Source organism: Leptodactylus fuscus, chromosome 1 (assembly GCF_031893055.1).
Source record: "Leptodactylus fuscus isolate aLepFus1 chromosome 1, aLepFus1.hap2, whole genome shotgun sequence".
In the NCBI taxonomy this organism is placed as follows: domain Eukaryota; kingdom Metazoa; phylum Chordata; class Amphibia; order Anura; family Leptodactylidae; genus Leptodactylus; species Leptodactylus fuscus.
This window is the reverse complement of record NC_134265.1, coordinates 73,899,608-73,926,207: the sequence shown is the minus strand read 5'-3', so window position 1 is coordinate 73,926,207 and position 26,600 is coordinate 73,899,608. Positions and strand designations below refer to the sequence as shown.

The following is a 26,600-nucleotide window of genomic DNA, read 5'->3' as shown; positions in this document are numbered from 1 at the left end:
CAGTAGGCAACTCTAGTGACAACACTGCTTGCGCTCCAACCAATTTAATATTTACAATAAATGTCTCTTACTGGAATATGCCTTTAATTCAAGCTAGGAGGTAAATGAATAAAGTGAAGTAAAATCAGGTAGAGTATATGAGGACTTATTCACCAGATTAATTTTCACAGAAGCCATTCAGACAAATGAATTTCTACTTCTGGCATGAACCTTTAAATGATAAAAGTCCTGGATTAGACTTTCATGTATCACTGACTACAGTAATAATGTGAGGTTCTTAGCGCACAGGTTAATAAATTGTGCAAACCCATCTACCACGTCACGGTGACCTCATTCAGATGGGTTCCTACACTAAGACTTTATTTCTATAATAAATGATCTACTCCCCCTATACACAGTACCCTGAGATCAAATTCTTAGAGACTGCACTGTAACTGTAGTGAGTATATAAGAAAATTATCTCTATTGTGCTTCAATGGCACCTCAGAGTTGCTGACAGGGCAAGGGGAGTATGGCTATTTATTTTCCGCACCTCCCCTGGGCCTTCAGTTATTATACTCTGAGGTCTCTTAGAACCCTAAACCTTAGTTCCTGGAAGGTGTCATCTGATCAATATATGTATTTGCAGTTGCCTGCTCTGCTTGTGTATTGGATCCAATAAAATCAGACTTTTCCAGCTGAAAAAGGTTTTTCTGTGCAGGTCAGCTGTTCCTTTCTATAGATGTAGTTAATACAGCCAGGCCAGCTGTAAAGGGAGTCTGATGTCTAGGGGTCTATAGAGAGGGGAGGGGAAGAAGCTTGTTGATGAATTGCCTCCTTCAGTAGTAGAGCATTATCTTCTAAGATAAAGTGTCAAACAGCATATGTCCTTCTGCATATGAAGTAACTCTGATAAAGTTTGATAAATGGAATCAGAAGAGCTCTTACATTGTAGCTGTGGTTATTTGTGAGTTTTTCCAGCAGCCTCCCCTCACCCCTCCCCTCTCCTTAGACTTCAATGTAAAAAGTAACTTGGTAACATGACATGGTAAGTGGAGCATGGTAAGCAGGAATAACTGAGGAACAACACGTGTTCCATCATTGTAGAAAAGATGTGCCAGGAAAGCCTTCACGTGATCTCAGTTTTTCTTTCCTTTCATCCCCAAATGCTTTGAGTTCCCTACTTTGAGGTCCTGTGCAATGAGAAGATGTAGTGCATGATCCTAATTTGATGAAGAAAGAGCTGCTGTGATAAATGAACCTGCTGAAATGAACAGCCCCCTCCTTGAGCACTAGTCTACTGTGTAAGTGAATGAACTCATGGATTTAGCACTTACTGTACATCTCCAGCAGGGCAGTTGAGGTAATGAGCTAGTGTGCGGATACAGAAAATATTTTTCCTGCATTTTATAGATTCCTGTTAATGCCTGCTCGCTTTTCACATTGTAGCATAATCATGAGCAGCCTGACATTATTTCAATTTAATCCAATATTCCACATGAGGAATCCTGCTGAAACTGTAAAAGCCATGGACTTAACTATAATCATTACAAGATCATTTTCTCTGCTTGGTGACAGCTATATTTGCTATTTCAAGATAAGCTTGTCAAATGTAACTTCACCATAATTCCCCCACAATAAGCATTACGTTTCCAAATAAAATCCCACTTTACACAACTTAAACTAACAATTGTTCCATTCTTCCCTTACATCTGTTCTAGCAGTATAATATGTCAACATTTTCTGCCATCTATGCTTTTAGAACAGGTGCAATTTTTTTATTTTGTTTACGTCTGAATTTACATTACAAATATTGCAAAAACAACAACAAGAGAACAAAATAATGTTATTGCACTTGTGTAAGTGTGGGCTCACACTGCTTTTTCAGTTAATATCACGTTGGGATAGTATTAAGAAAGGCTATTCGTTCCTTGCCTTTATATTTCTGCTCTGTGCCGCCATTCCGTTGATATACCAGTCTTTCCTGGTATGCAAATGAGAGTCCAGACCAAACCACAAAGGGGGCATCCCTTGTGCTGCTTGAAGACTCTCCAGCGACGCCTCCATCTTCTACACCCGCGCCTTTCCACCACGTCCTTTCCAGCGAGCCAGCGTTCAGAATCTAAATTCCGCATGTGCCCAGTCAGTTTTGCCATTTGGCTTCGGGCAGAGCCTACTTGTGCATGACTTTTCGTTCCCTGTCCTCCAAATTTCTGTCCATAAAAGCACAACACCCTTAATCTTAGTCAAAGTCTTTCAAAAGGTTGCAAATCAGAACTTTACCCATTAGACCCTGCAGACATATATATTTAAATGGAGCCAGGCAGGGTACCTCAAGGGTTCTCAGTAGCTATCCACTGAAGTGTACAATTTGGTTATAGCTAAATAGTGTGCAATGATGAAAGAATGTGGCCTATCATCCAAGTGATGGCGCTTTGTGATAGCAGCGGTCTTACCAGCAAAATGGCTGCCTGCGCTATTTACGTGCGGTTAAGTGAGCACAAGTCCGTGTAAAATCTATGTACATATCAGTGCAGGTGTTGCGTATTAGGCATCCACAAGAATAGAGGCACAGAACAGGGGGTCACGGTTTGAGGGTACACACACACACAGTTTTTTTGTCCTATAATGCATCATAGCCCTGTTAGTGACCTGATAGACATTATAGCTAAATAGTGCAGAGTCCAGAAGAGAGTATTGAGTTCAAAAAGTCACAAAGGCAAAGGGCCTTCTGAGAGCAGGGAATAGCAGTGTTGCAAATGCGAAAGATATAGGCTTGAAACCAGGGCCTAGATTCCAGGAGGTGATGGTAAACGGAAGGCATCAGGGCCAGCTCCAAGTTTTTTGGGCCCCTGGGCGACAGAGGCTCAGTGGTCCCTTTTTGGAGTAACCCATGTGCAATTGGGTGTTTTGTTTTTTTTTTGTTTTTTTTTTACTGAAGCGGATATACTGGAGTGGCGTGTGATATAGACCATTCCATATAAGTAGATAGAACCTGTTCAGACATCAGAAAGTAAAGAAGAATTTTAGGCAGACATCAGCCTCAGATTCCTCTTTATTTTCTACTCACGGTGGTGGATTCAGAGCATCAGCAGGCCCTTGCAGCTTTCCACCGCTGATTAGGCCCAAATAAATGGGTATAATCAGGGATGAGTCTCATAGTGGCCATGTCATGTAACTACAGCCTCGTCCTATACACGTCTATGTGACAAGACTGTAATTACATCACACAGTCATTATAAACAGACAGTGTGTGATATAAGCAGGCGCCAAGGCCCCTTCATTCAGTTGTTCAGTGGGGAGTCACTTATCTCTTATTGATGATTTATTTTGAGGATAGATCATCAATAAAGCCTAAGGCCCCATGTGGTGCCCTGCAGCAAAAAAACGATGGTGACGCATCGTGTTTCTTCCAGCACCCCTTTGCACAAAAAATTTATAGAGCTTTCCTCTCAATATGTGTTGTTCGCTTGTGCTTGTAATATTATATCTGCAGCTCTTCCTATAATGAAACAAAAGGCAAGATGAGTTTTATTTAGTTGGAGCAAGAGTCTTTTTAATCATTTCTTGTCAGGAGTTTCCATTTTAACCACTTCCGGACCGCCCATAGACTATATACGTCCGGGAAGTGGTTGCCTTGTTCTGACAGGACGTACCTGTACGTCCAATCAGAACACAGCAGCTGCACGGAGATCGTGCAGCTGCTTTCAATGGGAGCCGGCTGTAACTTCAGCCGGAGCTCCCAGAGAGAAGATAGGAAAGATTTATTACCTCCCCTGCCTTCTCGATCGCTGTGTATACAGCGCTCAATGAGCGCTGTATACACAGCTATGGATGCTGCCATAATTCAGCCGCCCTCTGACCCGGCGGACACGTGATCCGCCGGGAGCAGAGTCTTGCAAAAGCTGCTGGGTCCTACAGGACCCCAGATCAGCTCAGTAAGCTGTATATACAGCATGCAGGAGGCTGGATTTCTCCTGCAACTGGGTTTAAATGTACCAGCCCCAGTTATAGGAGAAATCAGCCTCCAGTACAAAAAAATAAGTGATCAGATGTCCCCAAAGGTCTCTTATAACCTTATGGGGACACAATCTGGAAAAAAAAAAAAAAAGTAAATAAAATAATAATAAAAAATAAATAAATAATACGGTAATAAAACTCTGTTATTAAAGGTTATAGCCCCACCCCCGACGACACCATACAAAATAAAAATTACCGTAACGGAGAGGAAAAACTATATTATAAAGTTTTTCAGTGACACTTTGTGTTATTAAATTAAAAAAAAAATAATAAATTGAAAACCAGACACAATTTCCCTCCTATTTTGTTTATATTTTCCTGGACATAAAAAAAAAATTAAAACACATTTGAAAATAAAAATAACATAAAAATAAAGCCCTATGTGTCCCCGAAAAAAGACGCAAAAATTAGTTGACTGAAACATATGAGAAAAATTTTACAGACCTCAAAACCGCACATACACAATAAACCTAAAATGTGTCTGGTCTTGGACCACAAATTGGCCCGGTACTGAAGTGGTTAATTTGTTTTACTGCAATATGAAGCTACAGAATAAGATTAAGTTCACAGCTGCTTATTTTCAGTCCATTGCGCTGATCCGTCAAAGGATCAGAGCAACTTATTATAATACTAATATAATGACAGGTGCGTATTCTATCTGCACCCATTATCATTCACTGTAATGTGAAAAACAAGACAAAGCTTTCTTTCATCTTATTTATTTACTTTTGAAAAAGAAGATAAAACCTTACCTGCAGGATATTATCTTTCATCTGAAAGTAAGCAAACAAGACAGAAGAAAGCTTATGCTTTATTTTTTATATTATCATGAATGGTAAGAGAAACAGACAAAATTTCCTCAGTCTGTATCCGTCATTATATTGGTTTTAGGCTAAGGCCCCACATAGCGTCCCGCAGCAAAAAAGAGATGCGTGAAAAAACGCAGGAAAACAACACATTGTGGTTCTTCCTGCAGCGCTTTTCACAGAGAGATCCTCTGAGGACATTCTGCTAATTATACCTATAGGGAAACTGCTGGCGTTTCTATAGGTATAATTGGCATACTGCGATTTCCAAAACCGCAACGATTTTAGAAATTGCAGCGTTTTTACTGCACATATTTTACCACAATGAGGGGATGGGATTTGGAGTGACTGATAGGGCGCATTCACACGGAGGAAAATGGTGAGGAATTTGGTGTGGAATTTCAGCCCTAAAAAAAATGACTCCCATTGGCTTATGGGTTATTTGCCATAACGAAATCATGGACTTGCTATAATTTTAACCATTCGCGGGGAGTTTTCCTTCAGTTCTCAGGTTGATTTGATAGGGAAATTTGAGGAAGAGCTTTGGGGACTGTCCTTGTCAGGAGAGGAGTCAATGGGGAAAATAGGTGAAAGGGTGTAAGACATTAACCTCCACCTTCAAGTCCCGCTGAGTCTCCATGACCTCTCATTAGGTTTGGGTAAGACCGTTCCTTTACTAACCTGGAACACAGTTTGACTTGTGCACTATTTTTGATACTCTCTTACTATATCTGTCTATTTTACTATTATTTATATTAAAGGTTACGTTTTATTCATTTAATGGTCCCCTGCTTATGGTACTCTTCTTCTGACTTGTATTCTTCAGCAAGATAGTGGAAAGACTTTGACTGCTTGATGGACAGGACACTATGAAGTACCACAATAGATAGAGGCATTGCCTTTGCCATTAGAGATTATTTATTATGATTACTACAAATCTAATATAATTTCATATCAAATAATATGCACAGTAAATGTATATTACATTATACAGGTTTGGAGAAAACACTTATGCTAGAGGCCTTTTCTCTAAACCAATTTCAGTATAAGATTGTTGGACCTGAAGGACAGAAACCTGAACACTAGTGTGAACCCAGTGTTAGGCTGGTCTTACACAACCATATTGAATGTACGGTCCGCAAGTTGCTGATCAGCAACACTAGTTGCTGATTGGCAACATAGGCTCCGCAGATGTCCGTGTCCGTGCAGTGCTGCAATTCACGGTTATTACGGACATGCTTTATAAATTGCGGATCACGGTTGCGGCCCAGCCACACCACGGATAAAATATCCAGTGGTGTAAGAGGCCACATTGAATATAATGTGTCTGCAAATGGTCCGCAATTTAAAACCCTCAATTGCGGACCATTTGCGGACTTACATTACAGTCGTGTAAGACCAGCCTTAGGGTTGGTTCACACTAGCGCTTGTATTCCGTCCACAAGGAATCCCCATGGAAACCCCCCTGGACGGAATGCAATCGCAATTGCAAGCGATGTGCTTGTAAAGCACATAGAGCCCATAGACTATAATGGGCTCCGTGTGCTTGCCGTGCACTGCCTACATGAATGAATTGTGCGGGCAGTGCGCGGCAAGCACACGGAGCCCATTATAGTCTATGGGCTCCGTGTGCTTAACTGCACAGCGTTTGCATTAGCGTTGGTATACCGTCCGGGGGGTCTCCATGCGGACTCCTTGCGGACGGAATACAAGCGCTAGTGTGAACCAACCCTTACTATGCTTCTTCAGAGATCAGACTTAGTGTTATCTTTCTGTTTACTGCAAGTAGCTGAACGTTGCTGAATGTCCTGACTGCAGAGCTGTACATGACAGTGTGAGCACTCAGCCCCCTCAGAGAGCAGTGACTCATCGCTCACTGACCTACATGTCGGGTTTTTCTGTCCGCTTGAAAAGTCGGACATCTTTACAAGCGGACAGTGAAGGACAGGCACGGAGTGCAAAAGAACGCACCCGATCGCCATTTAAATGAATGAAAAGTGTCACGGACACAGCTAGTGTCCGCTCCTAATGTCCGTGCGAGATTTTGAACGGACACTAGGAGCGGACATTACCTGTCGGACAATGACGGTAGTGTGAACGCCCCCTTACCTGATACAGGTTGTGCACAAAGGAAACGCTGTGTAAACAATGGGAGGAATAATTTCACAGGACAGGCAAATGAAGCAGCATTGCTAAAGCAATGTATTTAGGAAAACTCTTGAATTTACATAAGCTAGCAGTATATATAGGACCCTTGAGATGGGAGATGACTTGACTGCCACATAACCTTATAACTGCCTAATTTTAAGACCTTCTAAGACCTGATAGGTAAAACCATTTTATATCAATTTTAAATGATTGTATAAATGATTCTAGGTAAGGTATGCATGTGGACCCTAGGATTAGAAACCCGAACGCTAGTGTGAACCTAGCGTAAGTCAACTAATAGGAGGTGTAAAGTTAGAGTAGAAAGTCTAATAATGTGACACATTTATCATACAGCATTAACATTTTCATAAATTTGGCACATTTTAAAAATATCTAGTCTGTGCTTTGTTTTAACTTTTAGACAGTATTAGTAAATCTGCCAAAAAATTTAAATGCTGCCATGCTACAGTATTGTAACCTAGATGATATAATAAATCCATCCTTATTGTATGAGAAAAGTGTGAAGTGCTGTTCCTTCTCTTTGTATATGTCAGGAGACTCATGCTGTCAGAACCATAGGCTGTTAGGAGTATTTAGGTTCATTGCTTTCTATTTTTCTTACCTGGGGAGTTTTTGGCTGCGCAGTGTCTGGGGTGGCATCCTGGCGCTGCGGGGTTGTCCTGTCGTGAGTATTGGTGCACACCTTCTGACTTGCACGCGCGCACTGTTGGTAGGCAGCTTTATTTCCTGGTTGAGTAGTCTGTCCTCCCATTTGCACCTGGGAGGAGTGGTCTCTACTCTGTATTTAAACCCATGCCTCCCATGGTTCTGTGCTGAGTGTCGCTTTTACAGAGCTAGGCCTTAGCAGGAGGAGTAGGTGGTTATCTTGGATAGAGGAAGTTCCGTGGTTGGTTTTTGGGAGGTTTGGGTGAACTAGTTGGTGTGTGAGTTTTCCCCTCTGTGTTCACCAATCCTCCCTCTGTGTATAATTGACTGTGTGAGTGAATTGCCTTATCCTTTGATTTCTACTCAGTTTCCCTGTGTTTGTTTCCTAGTGTAAGGTTCCTTCCCATATTGGTTTGGGGATATCCTTTCCCACATTTTTCCTGTGTGCTGCTTGTGTTGCTAGTCAGCGCACACCCTTGTCAGTCCCTGTCAGTAGCAGCTTCACTTGTTCGTTAGGGGTGACCCCCTTTAGTCTCCAGTCCCTAGAGATCTTATAGGGCATTCCTTCTCCCACTTCCCTCTAGGCCTACGGTTTCAGTGAGAGAGGAGCCGTCGGGGTCAGGCTTAGCCTGAGTACAGCCGACCCACACCCGTGAGGCAGGGACCGGGATAGCTAGTGGGAGTAGTGCAGGGCGAGATTCCCCACTGCTATTCCTTAGCCCCGTTGCAGCTACCAGGACTGACACAACATAGGCAGCATGAAATTCTTCCAGGCTCCCTCATGACAAACAACTTTGTTTTATTCTGAAATTCTTTAGTCTTTCAAAGTAAACATAGTTTAACAATGCATCAGGAAAGGGGATATATATTCTGGGGGCAGTTTTCCAAAAGCAGTTCCTTACCTGGCTTGACTTCATTGACAGGTCTCTCTGTGTTTGGTTTAGGTAGCAGACTAACCCATTCCCATAACCATTCCCGGAAGAAGAGGCTGAAGATGACGCTGCTGAAGAAGAGGAGGTGGCGCTTGAGAGTTCTCTTGCAGCATTGGGGAAGCCCCTAGTGCTATCTGAGCATTGGGGCCCACCCCCAGTGCTGCGAAAGAACTAATTTACAAAACCGACAAGAACCGGGATTGTAGTCGAACAGCGGCATGGAGAAGATGACGAAAAGTAGAAGAGGAATAACCTTTCTTAAGGCTATTCCGACGTGGTACCTACAAAAAATTGTGTCTGACTGATAGAATCCCTTTAATGATAGCTAACCCAATAAATAGAGGACCAGTAGACTAGCTGAATGTGTTGCTAGTTAACCTGGTAACATGAGAAAGCCTCTTTACTTTCTCAATCCACCCATGTACTTAATAAGCTATATACTGTGTGCGGATTTAAAAGGAATAATGAGGGGTAATGGTGTTAGTAGTTCTACTCATGGCCAGAAAAGTGTCTGTGCATTTCAGACATTCTTATGATGCTAAAAATACCCTGTCGGACTTGCAGCAATAAAATGGTCTGCCTTGGCACAGCCTTATCTGCAATGTTCCAAGTTGGTGGAACTCCACTATATCCATGCTGAAGCATCTGTGTGAGCAGCAGTAGGCAGTTAACAATTACTGCTTGCAGAAGAGCACAGGGAGAATTATTTGTTTTGAGAGCTCTTCTTCTCAAGCCCTTTGAAGAGGCCACGAAATTTGTCAGCAGGTACAACTGAAGCATCAGCAATGCCATCCTTTTATTATAAATCTTACAGGAAACACACTCATGCAACAAAGGATTGAAGAGGAAGAACAGCTTACAGTACCAACTCTTGGTCAACGTCATCACCCTGGTTTGAAGTAAGGGGAATTGGAGGAGGATGAAGATCTGGGTCAGGATCATTATGGTGCAGAAAATGGGACTCATAGACTGGAACAGGAGGGGAATTATCCCTTAAATGCAGAGGGGGGCCCTTGATATGTCACAGGCATAGTCGGGGAGGAAGCAGATCCTTATTTTTTTCAAGATGATGATGATGACGATGACCACGCTGGCCAAGAAGACAAACCATGGCAGGTTCCTGGGTCCATACATACACTTGCAAGCATGGTAGGCTGTATGCTATGCTGCTTACACAGCCACAAGCGTATTATCAGCAACAAGCAGAGGTAGGATTATGGATTGCAACGCTCTTACGGTTGGTTCACACTAGCGCTTGTATTCCGTCCGCAAGGAGTCTGCATGAAGATCCCCCCCCCCCCCCCGGATGGAATGCAATCGCAATTGCAAGCGATGTGCTTGCAAAGCACATGGAGCCCATAGACTATAATGAGCTCCGTGTGCTTGCTGCGCACTGCCTGCACGAATGAATTGTGCGGGCAGTGCGCAGCAAGCACACGGAGCTCATTATAGTCTATGGGCTCCGTGTGCTTAACTGCACAGCACTTGCATTAGCATTGGTATTCCGTTCGGGGGGGTCTTCAAGTGGACTCCTTGCGGACGGAATACAACTGCTAGTGTGAACCAACCCTAAGACACTCATTAAAAAGCCAAAATGGGGAAGGCAGGATTTTCACACACCTGCAGCTGATCTCTATTAGATCTACAGTATTTCTACTACATACTCATAACTTCTTAGGTCTGCAATTTTGATAAGAACTTCCTCAATGTCTTAGAGAAATAATAATGACAAGGGGAATAATTGTATACTGTAATAGTAATAAGGCTATGTAATTTTCTCCCAATGATTGCTGTGATAATTTAGTTTGAAAAATACCACTAAATCATTATATTACACATATACTGACAGCTCCAATATACAGTATATATAGAGTGGTCAGGCCAAGCTACTGCACAGCCTTACCTAGTCACTGGTAAGCAGCTGAGATGCACTCGACTCAGACAGTAAATGGAAGCATGTGCTTCTGGATCTGCTCATTGTACTGTATATGTTTCAGTGCCAATGGCTGTTAGAATAGCTGATAGGTGGGGGTGCCAGATATTAGACCCCCACCTATCTGATATTGATGATCCATCCGAGATATAGCCCATTCCACTTCTTTAGCCCTGCTAGCTAAATGAACTAAACAAAAGAAAAAAAAAATGGCTCTAGTGTGCTTAAGAAATAAAAATTGGATTGTGAGCCCCAGTGGGGACAGGGACCGATATGAATGGTGAATCTCAGTAAAGTATCGCAGAATATGTTGTCACCTTTTAAGCAACGGGGAAGAAATAAATGCTCTTTAGGCCAACTGGTAATGCTCTAGGTAATACTGTATATAAAAACCTGGAAGAATAAAGAATCTATAAATTATATAGATGAACAGAGAAGAGAGGAAAGAGCTTTTATACATGTAGACGCCTGTGGTATTTTGGTAAGATTTTGATAAGATGGTTCATATCCCTGTAGGCACTTGCATTATGGACTAATTTGTCTGCTGCTTGGATTAAAATCTGACATTTAAAGCAGATGCAGTATGTCATAGGGGCTTTGCTTCAGATCAGACAGCAAAGCTAATAAAAGTCACAAAATCAGTCAAGGAGCTTTGTGTAAGGTAGAATAGTGTGCAGTAGACATCTGTGGGCAGATATAAAGAGCCAGAATGCATTGATCTTTTTTAAGTCTCAGTGTTTTTGTTTTTTTTAAATTTTAATAATCTTTTCATTATCACCGTCTGTTCATATATTAAATAAATATATCTATAAGTCTGTTATATTGTAGCAGTAATTTGTACATATATCATATCATCTTGCATAGATTAGTGATTCATTCTGGATATATTTAACCTTCAGGTCTATGTATTTGTCTGATCAGAGGGATTGTATGACAGCCCAAGAAATGAGTCTTGCTGATTGAAGCTTAGAAGTAAACCCTGAATGCTGTACAATGGGTTGTTCCTAGAAAATATTTATATATGCATACACTAATATGCTATTTTATTGTTTTACAACGTGGGGCCATTATTTCTATCAGAAGGGTCTTTCTCTGAGTCATAGAAACTTTAATCCCTGCATTGTCATATGGTGTAAGAAGAGAAGCCACAACCAATGTATAAGTGCCCCAAATAGAATGCCACGGCACAGTAAAGAGTCATCTTTAGCCGTAAAAGGTTTGTCCATACAAATGACCTATCCACAGGACAGCACAGATCATATTTTCTATTAGCCTTCTGGTGCTGGAAACTGCTAGTGGACGGGCGGCACATGCAGCATCTTTCCTATTCAATAATAGGAGGGGTGCAACCACACATAGCAATGGGTGAACTGCAACGCTGCTCCTATTCCTTAAATGGAGCCACCCGTCCACTAGCAGCTTCTGATAAATCACATACTCATGACGTATCCTGTGAACAGCTCAACAGTATGAAAATTCGATTTGGGACCAGAAAGCTGCTTAAATTATTTGCTCAAAATGAATTGCTCTTTAGGGTGACATTCACATCTGCACGGGGTGTCCAATCTGATGCAGGTCAGTCAGAAATCACCGGATGAAAAAGTGATGCAAGCTATGGGTTAAGTTCACATCTGTGCTGTGGTCTCCATTATTAGGTCCCCTGCTGAAGAGCTGGACTGCTGAAACAGCAGTTACACATAGAGACTGGAGGACTCCATTGGCTATAATGGGGTATGTCGGTTGTGCGCTGTAAAGCATTAGAGAAAAAAGTCCTCCATTCAAGACGTTTCTCTCTGCCGATTTTATGTGTTTTTTGCAAGGGCGTCGACTCAGGCGCAGATGTGAACTAAGGCTCTATTCAGATCACGTTTTTTACATCCGTTTCGATCCAAAAAAAATGTAAAAACAGACACAAAAGGATAGCCATCAGTTTACATAGATGTCAATGTTTAAAAAAAAAAAAAATGGAACCTTTAATGGCCTTTTTGGGAGTTGATTTTTTAAAATTTGCTAAACTGATGTAAAAAACATGAATCAAGCAGAGGCTTACACTGGGTCTACAAAAAGTTTCGGATCTCCTTTGTTCAGGAACGTATAGGGACCCGAAAGACGGTGAGCCTATCTGCTATAAAGGATGTTACCTGCGGACCCCCCAGACTATATTGGGGTCTTGCTGGGTTTTATACTTTCCTGAATCTCCTCATACCTCACCGACCGCACATTCAGCATCTCCTACTTACACACCACCTCCTCACCACACCCTCTCTCTGTAGGTGTCCCCCAAGGCTCCGTCCTAGGACCCCTCCTGTTCTCCATCTACACCCTTGGCCTGGGCCAACTCATAGAATCTCACAGTTTTCAATACCATTGCTATGCAGATGACACCCAAATATACATCTCTGGACCAGACATTACCTCCCTGCTGGCCAGAGTTCCAGATTGCTTAGCGGCTGTAGCCTCCTTCCTCTCCTCCCACTTTCTCAAACTCAACATGGAGAAAACAGAGTTCATCATTTTCACCCCACCCCGTATGCCCTCCCCCCACCTGACCCATCTATCAAAGTTAATGGAACCACAATTACACCTGTCCCACAGGCCCGATGCCTTGGGGTAACCCTGGACTCTGACCTATCCTTAAAGTCACACGTTCAAAGCCTCAACACCTCCTGCCGCCTCCAACTCAAGAACATCCATCGAATCCACTCCTTCCTCACCCCAGAAACTACCAAGATGCTTGTCCAAGCCCTCATAATCTCCCGCCTAGACTACTGCAACACCCTTCTCCATGGACTCCCAGCTAACACCCTCACCCCCTCCAGTCCACCTTAAACTGTGCTGCTCGTTTAATTCACCTCACCCCCCGATCTTCATCGGCTGCTCCCCTCTGCCAGTCCCTCCACTGTCTACCCATAACCCAGCGAATTGAGTTCAAGCTATTAACGTTAACATACAAAGCCATCCACAACCTGTCCCCTCCATATATCTCTGACCTCATCTCCCGCTACCTGCCCACACGTAACCTCAGATCCTCCAATGACCTCCTACTCCACTCTGCTCTCATCCGCTGCTCACACAACCATCTCCAAGACTTCTCTCGTGCATCCCCCATACTCTGGAACTCCTTACCACGACACATAAGACTGACCCCCACAATCACAGGCTTCAAGAAGGCCCTGAAGACTCACCTATTCAGGAAGGCCTACAACCTCCAATAACACTATCACTGCACCACCATCTGTACAGTCTCCCCCTCTCCTTCTGTCTCTCCCCCTTCCCTCATAGATTGTAAGCCCTTTCAGGCAGGGCCCTCTACCCCACTGCGCCAGTCGGTCATTGTTAGTATTATATCTACCTGTATATTTTGTGTATTGTATGTAAACCCCAAATGTAAAGCACCATGGAATTAATGGTGCTATATAAATAAACAATAATAATAATAATAATAATAATAATAATAATAATAATACTGAAACCGGTGGAAAGAAAAGTCTTTTTTTTTAGGGAGACTCTGGAGACTTCAACGCAGATATGAACATACCCTTACTTCATCTTTCAAATTAAAAAATTGACACCTGACATATCCCATTACAGTCAATGGAGTATTTCGGGATCCATTTGTCTGTCACTTTACATATGTGTTGCAGGACCAGAAGAGCGGATAGGACAGTGCAGATGTGAATGTGGCCTAATCTATCTGCTGTTATGGTATCTTCACATAATAGCCATATCAATAAAGTAACTACGGTATTATTTTTGTCATCATTGTATTTGCTATCTGTGTAATTACTCTTGTCACGCAGCAGGGGGCAGACAACGCGTACAGTGTATGAAAACCATGAATGCTGAGGAAACATCCAATCACAAGAGGCCAAATGAGACCCCCGGGTAAGACCCAGCCCTCCACGTGACGTCACGCAGCAGACCCCGCCCCCGTCTCTTTATTCCATAGATTTGCTCTATAGCCTTGGCAACCCCAGTGTACGTTGTGTGGACGGAGAACATGCCCAGTGGCCGGCGGGGCTGCTCAGGGGGGGCGCCATCTCCCCGCTCACCACTGTGACTGACTGGACACCTGCCCCTCTCACCTCGGCCCGGGCACTCTCCCGGCTGCCCCTGAACAGTGATGGGTTGTTTCTGCGCGGTCCCGGAGGAATTTTATTGTGAAGTTTTGTTACTGGATGAGTCTAAGTTGTCATTGACCACCCAGCATCAGGGTGTGAAGGTAAGTGGCAGGGGTGCCAGGGCTTTGTCTGCACATAGCTGGTGCCCTGCTGTCAGAGCTGTCATGTGCTGCCACAGGCTGCTCCGGGGAGGCAGCTCCTAATTGCTGGCAAGTTGTGGCAGACAAGACAATGGCAGTGCACGCCCAGCACACTGTGCAAAAAGTTACTGCTGCTGTATGATGGGGAGACCGGGGACTTGTGTGCACTGCACTGGGATTACCCGGCTGTACTGGGAGCTGCATGTCCTGATCTGTGTGCCTGGCTGCTTTGTTCAGCCCCTGGCATGTGGGTGTGCAAGTCTTCATTGTCATTTGGAGCATTCTCATAGATAGGGGCAGATCCGGACTGGCACTCTCATTTGGCTTGGTATAGATCTGTATATAGATCTGTAGATAGATGATCTGATCCTATGTCCATTGTTGGTGTTAAAAGTGACAGCTGTAAAGGATAAAAGATGCAGAGGTCCAGATGATGCCTGCTGGTTGTCGCTGTCACTGGCAGTAGACAGCTCCAGGCTGAGCCTGCACACATCACTGAGGTCGGAGGCTTGAAAAGAAGTAAATATGATTATTAACATGAGCGATCTGGGACCACCACTCATTTCCAGGATGAGAGAACTCTACAAAGTGTTTCTATAGAATATGCCACCTCCGCTGTTATGTCTGTCATGGTAAATAATTACAATTCTGGCAATTTTTTCTTCTTCCCATAACTTTGTGTTGTGCCGTTCTTCTGTTATTTATCTTGGAAAGGTATGGATAAACTGACAGCTGGGCGTTGCGTCTGCTCTTGTCCCTACACAGTCTGACTGTGTCAGCTCTAAGGGTACAGTGGGTACGTACCTCCAATGGGTATGCACTACATGGGCAATATAATATTTTTTATACCTATTTAGAAAATAATTAAAAAAAACATCGGTTTCTGTATACTCCATTTTTGTGTTTGTAAAAATAAAAAAATTACATTCATCTCTATAATTATTACTATTTGTTATTATTTAGCTTACTTGTATAGCACCATCATATTCCGCTGTGCTGTACATCTCTATGTAAATGGGTGGCCATCAGTTGATATCCGTATTTTGCATCCGTTATATGGTGCTGCTAAATAGGGGCAATATTAGTGATCTGAATGGATCCTTCCTCTGTTATTTCTCCGAAAAGTTTATGAATGAATTGACAACTGGGTGTTACCATTTGGAGGTGTGTCCTATACTGTTTGATAGTCCAGCGAGAAGGTTATGGGGGGAATAAGAGAGGAACAGAACACTATAGAGCTATAAGAAAAGATGCTAAGAATAGAAATATTTGCTAAAACAGATAAATTAGGAGAGCTGAGAAGTAATATTTAAAGGGAAACTCCACCAAAAAGGAATAGTTTTCCATGTGCTTTGGGGTGGATTTCCATGTGTCACCTGCTCTCTTTCTTGCTGCTTCATTCTGGGGCCATGGTGTAGTAATGGTGTTTAAGGATCTATTTAGGCAATTACATTTTTTGCCGTGTACTCACTACCCAGTATGAGCATCCTAACTAATATACATACTAGTGCCATTTATTACCGATTCTTAGATTTGCAGAACACTGCGGAGGAGCAGAAATCACTGGGCTCTGGCTCTACCGCTGACAAACGTACTTTAGGTCAAATATCTGTTCCAGCTCTAGTCCTGCTGCTTGTTCATAGAGGAGAGGTGGGTTGCCACTTGGTCCTATAATGTCTATTCATTGCTGATATTCTAAAGCCGTGATGGCGAACCTATGGCACGGGTGCCAGAGGTGGCACCTAGAGCCCTCTCTTTGGGCACCCATCCGTGGAACAGATTGTACTGTGTGCGGGCCACCATAGAGCAGATTATACTGAGTGGGGGCCACTGTGGAGCAGATTGTACTATGTGAGGGCCACTGTGGAGCAGATTGTACTATGTGAGGGCCACTGTGGACCAGATTGTACTGTGTAAGGGTCACAGTGGAGCAGAAAGCTCAATAAAGCCTCATTCGTATGACCATATTTTGCAGGTCTGTGATTGTGTGCAATTGTGGATCCGCACATTATTAAGGTTAAATTGCTGTGTTGGCACTTAGTGATAAATTTGTGGGTTTTGGTTTGCAGTTTGGGCACTCGGTCTCTAAAAGGTTCGCCATCACTGTTCTAAAGCTGTTTAAGGATCCCCCACATGGCAATATCTAATTGTCAATTAATTCAAGATTTTTTTGGGGAATAGCGGAACATGCAGAACATTAAAGACTGGAATTGTTACTTCATGGGATAGACAAATACTTACTAATAAAGACTAGTAAATAGAGGTATAATTTCTAAAAACTTAAAGAGAACCTTTAATGTCCTCCTTCACACGCGGTTTTATATACCACTAGAAAGCTGACAGTGCGCTGATTTCAGTGCACTGTTGGCTTTCCTGTTAAGTTCGGCACCAAACTCTGCCCACCGTCAGAAGGGCATTCCTGATTCAGCGCACTGTCGGCTTTCTAGCGGTATATAAAACCGGATGTGCCTGAATACATGAAAGGTCCTCTTTAAACAAAAATCGTACACAGAGCACCACATAGCTCTGTGTTTAACCAAAACCAAACAACCAATGGATGCACATTGACGATACCAGTGTAGAAACAGGAGTCACCAGGGCCCAGTAAGCAGCCAGGAACCACTAACCCTCACAAGAGTATATCAGACGTCATACAAATATTAGATGAACAACAGGCTTGGAGTAGAAACAGGGGTGAACCTAGGGTTTGCGCCGCCTGAAGCGGATGTCAGAAAGCTGCCCTTCCCCCCCCCCGGAGGAGGAGTGGAGGGGGTGGGGCCGAGTGGAGGGGGCGGGGTGGGGCCGAGCGGAGGGGGCGGTGTTAGCAGGCAGAGAGCAGGCAGGGAGAAGACCTGCTCTCTGCTAAGCGTGAGGGGCGGCCGCTGGAGCAGCGCTGCGTCCACAGGGCCGCCCCAATCCACCGCTCGTTTCCCATGCCGGGCTGCCGAGACGGTGACGCTAAGCCAGTCCAGGACAGCTTGTCCTGGACTGGCTTAGGTCAGCAAAAATGCCGCCCTCCCCCGGGGCCCCAGCATAGCGCCGCCTGAAGCGGTCGCTTCAGGTCGCCTCATGGGAGGTGCGGCGCTGAGTAGAAAGGAAAAAGGAGCAGCGCTCACCCATGTAAAGGGGTTGTCCAGGAATTGAAGGCACTGGGGAAGGTGTAACATAAAAAAAGAAATCACACATGCTCCGGTGCCCACCACTACTAGTTCTGTGCTGTCTGCGACTGCTGTGGCTTCTGTAGAGGCTGTAAAGGGCTTGGTGATGTCACTCTCTTATGTCACCGGGTCCTTTCCTTTGGTCAGTCACATGCGGCACAGGACTTCCGGCCATGAAGGCACAGTGTGCACCTGAACAGACAGCGGTAGCGGAAATTGGAGCTCCAGAGTCAGATGAGTATGATTTCTTATTTTACGTTATACCTTCCGCAGACTCATCTGGGATTTGTAGTCTTTTATTTCTATGTATATAAGGCTATGAGTATGTGTGTGTCTATCAAACATTGTTCACACTTGAAAAAGTGATATTCATATTTATAAAAAGAACTTCCTTAGTATGAAACTGATGCTATAAGTACTGGAACCATATCTGGCGCTGCATGCTACTTCTGACATATCCATGGTATAACCAGGCGGTAATACATTAGGTTGCTTTGTAATCCTTGAAACCACTATCTTAATCCTAAACAGCAGGTGACACTATTGTTGGCATTGGGAGTACTTCATAGAATAAGAGGTTGGGAAACATTGCTCTTGACAAATGCCTTACCCTTCTGTGGCCTTTGGCACGGCTATGGTGTGAGATGTAATTTCCACATGAGTCTCAGACAATATCACCCGCCTTCCTGGTCTCTTTGTATTTTAATATACTTGGGAGTTGTTTGACAAGTATGTGTCAGAGAATGGAAATCACCCTGAGGGCAGCCAGGGCATCTCTGCATGGTGGGGGAGATTACAGCTGTTAACTTGGAGTGTAATGTGCAGATGATGGCTTCATGTAAAGGTTTCTAAGCGACTTGTGCAAAATGAATGGCAAGGAAATATAAGAATCTGCTTTGTGTTCTCTGAAAGGACGTACTTTCCATTTCAGTGTTGTAGTATATAAAGTATGTGTTATAAGCTGGTATGTATAATAAAATAATAAATATTTTACACATTTATGCAGCTTTTCTTTGTAAACAGGTAACATTTTTATCATTATTATTATTATTATTATTATTATTATTATTATTATTTGCTATAAATGTTGTATTATGCAATATCATGTTCTGCCATTTTGGATGATAGCAAACTCAAAATAATGAGAGTATTTTTGCATATTCCTGTTATTAGTTATTAAAGGGGTTGTTGCATGCAGACAATGCTTTGTTAGTGTATATGGCTTCCCCATTAAGGGCTCGTTCACATTTTGGTACTGAATCCACGTCATAATCCGCCCCCTCACAGTAGAGGTCTATGTAGACTGCTAGCAACATGCCGCTCACGGAAACAAGAAGCGAGCTGCCCTTTCTTAAGGCGGATTCCGCGGCTGATTCAGTGGCGGCGTCCGCCTCACGGCAGCACGCTCCGGACTAGGCCCATTCATTTGGGCCTACTCCAGAGTGGGAAGCCGCAACTGTCAGAAGCTACGGCAGGCATATTTTGGTCCTATTCTGACGCGGCTTCCCGCATCAAAATCAGGACCAAAATACGCCCCCTTTGCCCCATGTGAACTAGGCCTTCTAACCTAAAACTGAGAACTGCTGTGAAGGATTGGTGGGTTTGGGCCACCCTTCTATTACAAGGACACCAGTTCATGGAAATGGTCGTTTTATAATAACGCTTTTCCCAAACAACTGCATCAACTATTTTACAATTAAAAAAAAATGTTTTTTGTTTTTTTTTAATTGAGCTTTTTACCTGCAAAACCTTAAAGGGGTTGTCCCGTCACAAGGATCCTATCTATAATGCTTGTTAATGTGAATGTAAGACTTTTCCTAAATACAATGCTTCAGCAAAACTGCTTTGTTTGGCCACTATCTCACTTTATTCATTTTTTTTGTGGCCACAGCCCTGACCTAGCTGCTCCTGAGTCAAGTGATGTGTCTGCCTGCTCTCAGGGGGAGGGAGGAGGGGCTAAGTGCACGGGAGCGAGCATGGAGGGGGGGGGTTAGTTTACCCTTTGGTGGAAGGGGCCGCCAATACAGGGTTAGACGCCGCCACAAGTGAAGCCAGCAACATCTCTATGCTTCTGCCCTGCATGAAGCCAGCAGCGGCAGAAGCGATGCTGCTATTCCGGGGCGGAGGAGCTGTAATAGAGAGGCGGATGCTGGGGACAGTTAGACGCCAGCACAGGTGAAGCCAGCAACATCGCTATGCTTCTGCCCTGCATGAAGCCAGCAGCGGCAGAAGCGATGCTGTTATTCCGCTCCGGGGTCACATATGCAAAGCCAAGCGGCGAGATGCCGCCGGCCCTGCGTGCACGCTCATACACCAGTTCTAGCCTTAACAATGCGAATACAGACCTGACACCCTGTTGGGTCTGTATTTGCACTGTGAAGGCTAGACTGGTGTATGAGCTCGCACGCAGGGCCAGCGGCATCTCGCTGCTTGGCTTTGCATATGTGACCTCGCCCACCAATGACGAGACAAAGCCGGAAGACAGAAGAATTCACAGAAACGAAGACTGGTAAGTATGCGACGTAGGACAACCCCTTTAACTAAAGTGAGTCTTTCACGTGGAAAATTGGTATCAAATTTATTTCATAAAGCTTCATTTTCAAAAAAATCTGTATTTTATCACTATGCCTTTTATCTGAAAAGTGCTTCTCTACTGGTCCTTCACTCTCTGATCTAGATAATCGCCATATCTCTGCCTATCCCCACCCCCATTACTTTAGTGACATCTCCAGCTTTATCTGTAGTTAAGGATTATTATCTAGAGTGGACAACAAAGTCCTTGTGGGTGAAGATGCCCGTAAAGCCCTTTTCAGGTAACTTGCATTAGAATAAATTACAAATTAGCATGAAAATGGAGCTGCAATGTATAATAAGAAAGGCATTGTTGGAAAGTGTAGAAGCCGCCCTACAAAGTGCTGTCTTTAGTTTAATTTAAATTTTCCTGCTGACAGACTCCCTTTTAGCTAGAGCTTAGTGAAAGTTGAGAGCCATTGTGTTCTGTGCAGGACTGTGGAGTCGTGGCCAGTTTTGGGTGAAGTTGGAAATAAGTTACTGACTTCGGCTTCAAGATAAAGTGATTAATTGTTTTAAATTATATTACTGTATATACTCAAGTATAAGCCGACCCGAATATAAGCCGAGGCCCCTAATTTTACCACAAAAAACAGGAAAACTTATTGACTCGAGTATAAGCCGAGGGGGGGAAATGCAGCAGCTACTGGAAAATGTTGGGTTTTTGGGTGCAGTAGTTGCTGGGTGCTGGGGAAGGGGAGAGGGTGTTTTGGTTGTCTGTCTGCCCATTCCCTGAGCTTGACGACTGTTTTTTCCCCCCACTTGGAATTCAGTCTGGCTGAATATAGGGTATCTGCAGTGCTCCTATTAACCCCTTCCCGACGGAACAGGAACACTGCAGATACCCTATATTCAGTAGACCGGGCACTTTCAGACACAGGGATACCGTATGTGTATGTGGCTGGTCATAGACCTCCCCCTTCCCCCTAAAAAAAAAAATTATATATATATATATATATATATATATATATATATATATATATATTTTTTTTTTGCTGACTCGAGTAGAAGCCGAGGGGGGCGTTTTCAGCACAAAAACTGGACTGAAAAATTTGGCTTATACTCAAGTATATACTATATGGTTTGTGTAATTAAAGGAGTTGTCCCATCACAAGGATCCTATCTATACTGCTTGTTAATGTGGATGTAAGACTTTTCCTAAATACACTGCTTCAGCAAAACTGCTTTGTTTGTCCACTATCTTACTTTATTCAATTCTTTGTGGCCACAGCCCTGACTTAGCTGCTCATGAGTCAAGTGATGTATCTGCTGCTCTCGGGGGGGGGGGGGGGGGGAGGCTAAGTGCATGGGTGCCAGCCTGTCTTTCTAGCTATTCCTGTGTCTACACCACGTGACCTAGGTCCTGCACTCAGATAGAGGGGAGGAGCTGCTTTCATTTCTGCTGTTCTCCCAGTTATCAGGCTAGCTAATTCAGATGTGTTCATTATGGCAGACACAGGCAGTCTCTGTATGTAACACAGAATGGAGTATGCTGCTGCCTGTACTTCATAGTCCAATATGGGTGGGCGGAGCTGCACGTTATTTTGGGGGCGGGGCTAAACAGCAGGTTGCATGTGAAACCCCGCCCACCAAATGATGCAAGAAACCCGGAAGAAAGAAGATTTTACAGCAGTAAAGACTGATGAGTATGTGAGCTGGGAATACCCCTTTAATTATATGCAGTTTGTTTCATATGACCATGGCAGTCAGCCATTTATGAAGGAGTTGGAGCAGGTGTCAGACCCATACTCTTCTTCTGAGTTACTCTTATTGTGTATGCTACATGGATTTTCCTGGCTTTGATATTGATGATCTATGAGATTGGTGGGTGGTCATGTCTTGTTACTGCAGCTCAGCTCCCATTTCTTTAGAAACTGGGCATTTTAAACTCTTTAATGAAGTGAATGACGCAGTGGTCCATCATGTTAGAGACTCTTCCAAGTGGTCCTCATGTTCTTCATTTGTCCCAGTAGGCAAACCTGTATTGATGAGACATATATAGTACTTTATGAGGGATAGTCCTTCATTTAGTGGTCCTTAAAGCGTATCAAAGCTTCTGTTTCCTTGCGTAGTCTAAACATCCGGATTGGTGTAGCACTCCTGGTGGCACAGTATCAAGCATACCAGATTAGTGAGTATCATGCACGGGTGCCATTCAATAAAACTGGGCCCATGCTTGATACTCAGTCTGCGGTAGGTTGCCATTGCATCATGCAGAAAGTTACAACACCATACCAGATGTTTAGATTGTGTAGGAGAACAAAAGGAGTGTATCACCAAGAACATTGGTTGTAAATGAAACACTTAGTACTGTACGGCACTAGATACTGATCCCATTGCCACCTTTGTATAGAGATCTGATTTTTCCATGCAGAGAAATTCTACTTATTATAAATATGGAAATGAATCCCCAAGTGTTGCTTTGGGTTTTCAACAGATGCAGGTGCCCCCAGCCTGTTTGGAAGTTTTATACCGCTGAATTCTGCCTAGAGTGCTGTCCTTGTCTCTGGCAACATCACGGGTGACATTACTGGGTTCTCACTGGTATTCAGAAGAATTGCTCAGGCTTGATGTGATGATGAGAGCCTCAGTTATGTATCTTTCTTTGAAATGTATTATTACTTGTTCATATCAGTCCTACACATACCTTTAGGAATGTTTTGCTTAAGCTGTGTTTACATTGGTGGTCAATTCACTTCAGTGGTTTTAGTGTATACCATGAATGAAAGATTGGCCTTTCTGGCCAGCAAGTTTATTACCCCTGGGCAACAGATGTCCAGGGAGGGAGAGGGGGCTAGTGACTTTAACTTCACCCCCAGACACACATCTTTCCCAGCACCTAGGAAAGCATCCTTCTTTCCCAGGATTCTGCAGTGGGAGAAGGAAGAGGAGGGGGCTACCTCTTAGGGAGGTGTGGATTGGGGCACTAGCCATATGCTGAAAGGAAAACCTAGATTCTTTGTCATTCAGCAAAGAGGCACCAAGGAGAGTTCTGATTCTGGACAGCATGTAAATGACACATGCTTTTTGACTGATTTAAGGAAGCGCCCTGAGTTCTAGAAGTGAGGCCTCAGCAAAGCAGACCGCAAGTTCGTTTGGTATTATAATATAATAATAATAATAATAAATTTTATTTCTATAGCGCCAACATATTCCGCAGCGCTGTACAATTTGTAGGGTTCAAATACAGACAGAAAGATACATTACAAAGAAAGTCATTTCACACAATGGGTATTATCCTTTTCTACTCTTTTATCCCATTTTATTTTCTGTATTGTATTGTGCTTTTACCTGTATTTGCTTGTCATCCACTGATATGTATTTCGGTGTATGTTAGTGGCTAATACCGACTCACTCAAGTTAATAAATACTGTATATAACATTTATAAACCTATATTACCCTATGAACTCAGACACTCACAAGTCGTGAGTGGAAGGTAAGAAGGGTGATTGTGGGTGTGCCAAGCGGTTTGGTAAGGCATGATCCTTCACACTTGAGTTTTTGAAAACAGGATGGAAATGATGATAAATCTGATGGGCGCTTGCCCCGCCAATCCCTCTTACAGTATAGTGAAGGTGGCATAAAAAGCCAATTTTTAAAAAATAAATTTGCACCTGTGTGTTTAAGTTTACAACCAATGTTCCTGCCAACAGACTCCCTGACTACCAATTCCCAGTGAAAATGTCATTTCCTGGTATCTGAACACTTGTGCAGTGTGACGTATACCTTGTAAGTTTACATTACACTATCTGTCTTTGTTTTGCAGCTGGGACTAGGCAGAGACATTCACACTTACCCTGTGTCACTTAAACATGACTTTCTTAAAATACTGAGTTTTAAGTTTCTCTTGTAGCTAAAACTGAAGTGTGCTTCAGGAAACTAATAACATGTTACATTCCAGCCACCGCTGCCTATGTAAAATGACCTGTCAGTCATCACAGTATCAGAGGTAAATATACAGAAAACAAGAATATGGTTCATTGTCCCTGAAAAAGTTATTGTAAAATATTGTTGTCTAGAATGAATGGGATTGTTAAGCTCCACTAAAGTGTTTATTTGTATTTATATGTAAATTCGGCAGATCAGCTTTTGCAGTAATGTATTCTGATTCTGCACTATTATAAAACAGCCACTGACTTATGCCTTGCCAGGAACAAAGGCCTTCACAAATCCGGCCATAAATTAACTAGTTTTAGGAATTACCTTCACATCGCTAAACTAGATTAGTAATTTCTCCAGGGTTTTTACAGATGAGACCAGCATTGTCTGTCCCACCTGGGACTTTCCATCAAAAGAAACTAGGATCCCTCTTTTTATGTCCCTCCACCCATTCGTATCAGAATTTAATTAAATACATAATACAATGTGACAAAGACAGAAAACTCTTATGTTTGTTCTGTCTGTGCGATAGCTTCATGATTCTGATTATAATAATAATAATCTTCATTCATATAGTTCACCTATATTCTATTTTACAGTTCAGAGGGTACATGCTCAAACAAAATAGTGGTGACATAAAATTTCTAAAATGGTCCAGCCACCTTTATACAAGGCAGGGTAGCATTCATGAGGCTGCATGAGCTAGTCACCAGCCAGTCTCTGGGTGCAGTGGCGTAACTACCGGGATAGCTGGGGTAGCGGTTGCCACAGGGCCCGGGACATTAGGGGCCCGGCCACAGCCGCTACCACTGCATTATTTTTCATTTCTTACTAGGCCGGCATGGGCCGGGATCGGTAAGTGACACCACTGGCCCCACAAATATCATTATTATTGATCAGTATAATGATCAGAGGCCCAGGAGAGGTAAGGGAACATAAAAAACAGTGTTCCTTACCTCTCCGGGCAGGCTTCTGTGACTTTCCCTAACGTCACATGACCGGGGTCTGCATCCCGGGTCATGTGATGTCCTGGACATCATTGAAGATGGCCCACACCACTAAGGACTGCAGTGGAGACGGAGATAGGTAAGTAACAGTGTTTTTTATGTTGGCATCCCCTTCGGTCTCTGATTATTATACTTAGGGGTCTGAAAAGACCCAGAGTATAATAATTGTTCATGGGTGTCCACAGTGGGACATAATACTTTGTATAGGAGCCACTATGGGACATAATACTGTGTGTAGGGGCCACTATGGGGTATAATACTGTGTGTAGGGGCCCCTATGGGGGATAATACTGTGTGTAGGGGCCCCTATGGGGCATAATACTGTGTGCAGGGGCCACTATGGGGCATAATACTGTATACAGGGGCCATTATGGGGCATAGTACTGAGTATAGGGGCCACAATAGAGTGTGGGGGGGAGGGGCCATGTCAAAAGTTCACCACGGAGCCCCACTGTTCCTAGTTACTCCACTGTCTGGGTGTGTACATATATAAAGTGGATCAGGCTGTAAGGAATGTAGGAGTGAATAAAAGGATCAGGTTCTGAGCAATAATGAAGAGATGGAGGGAAAAGGTAAAAGAAAAGTAGTGAAATGAATACGATAAGTCTGCCATAACTTATGGCCTGTAACGTCTGGGTGCTATGTTTTTAAACATGCTTAAAAGGGTGGATGTTGGGAATTCATATGATGATCTGGGTTAGTGCATTTCAGAGAACTGGTGCAACATGAGAGATGTCAAGAAGATGGTAGTGAGAAGTTCGTATTATGGAGAAGTTATGCTAGGTTCACACTAGCATTCGCGTCCGCATGGAGACCCGAAAGACGGAAACCCTGTCCACATAAAAAGTGGTTACCTGTGGAAACCCTCGAACCCCATGGATTATAATGAGGTCCGCTGGGTTTCTGTCGATTTTATACTGAAACCAGCAGAGAGAAAAGTCCTTCTTGCAGGACTTTTATCTTTGCTGATTCTAAGTGGAATCTGTGGCGGAGTCTTTTACAGTGACTCCAATGCATCCGTAGCTGAGAAATTGATTTGGTTATAACCTCGCATCATGCAGTAAAGACTTCTGGGAAGTCGGGCATGTTGTTCAGGGTGCTTGCTATAGAGGGCAGCATAACAGAGGCACGGTCTCCCTATTTACATCTTGGGAGACAGATTTGCATGTTCTTCCCATGTTCCCTTGCAGTGGAGCAACTATGGCTGTATAAGTCTCCACACACCTGAGAAGGTGGTCT

At 43.4% G+C, this 26,600-nt stretch overlaps 1 protein-coding gene across 1 annotated transcript in view; it reads left to right on the top strand.

Moving 5' to 3' along the window:
* The first annotated feature begins 14,458 nt into the window (after positions 1-14,458).
* EPB41L4A (erythrocyte membrane protein band 4.1 like 4A) overlaps positions 14,459-26,600 on the top strand; it is a 181,443-nt gene continuing 169,301 nt past the window's right edge. Inside the window, exon 1 of the mRNA XM_075272249.1 lies at positions 14,459-14,706. Within this exon, the coding sequence (XP_075128350.1) occupies positions 14,608-14,706 (99 nt within the window). The 5' untranslated portion in view covers positions 14,459-14,607. The remainder of the gene's footprint in view (positions 14,707-26,600) is intronic.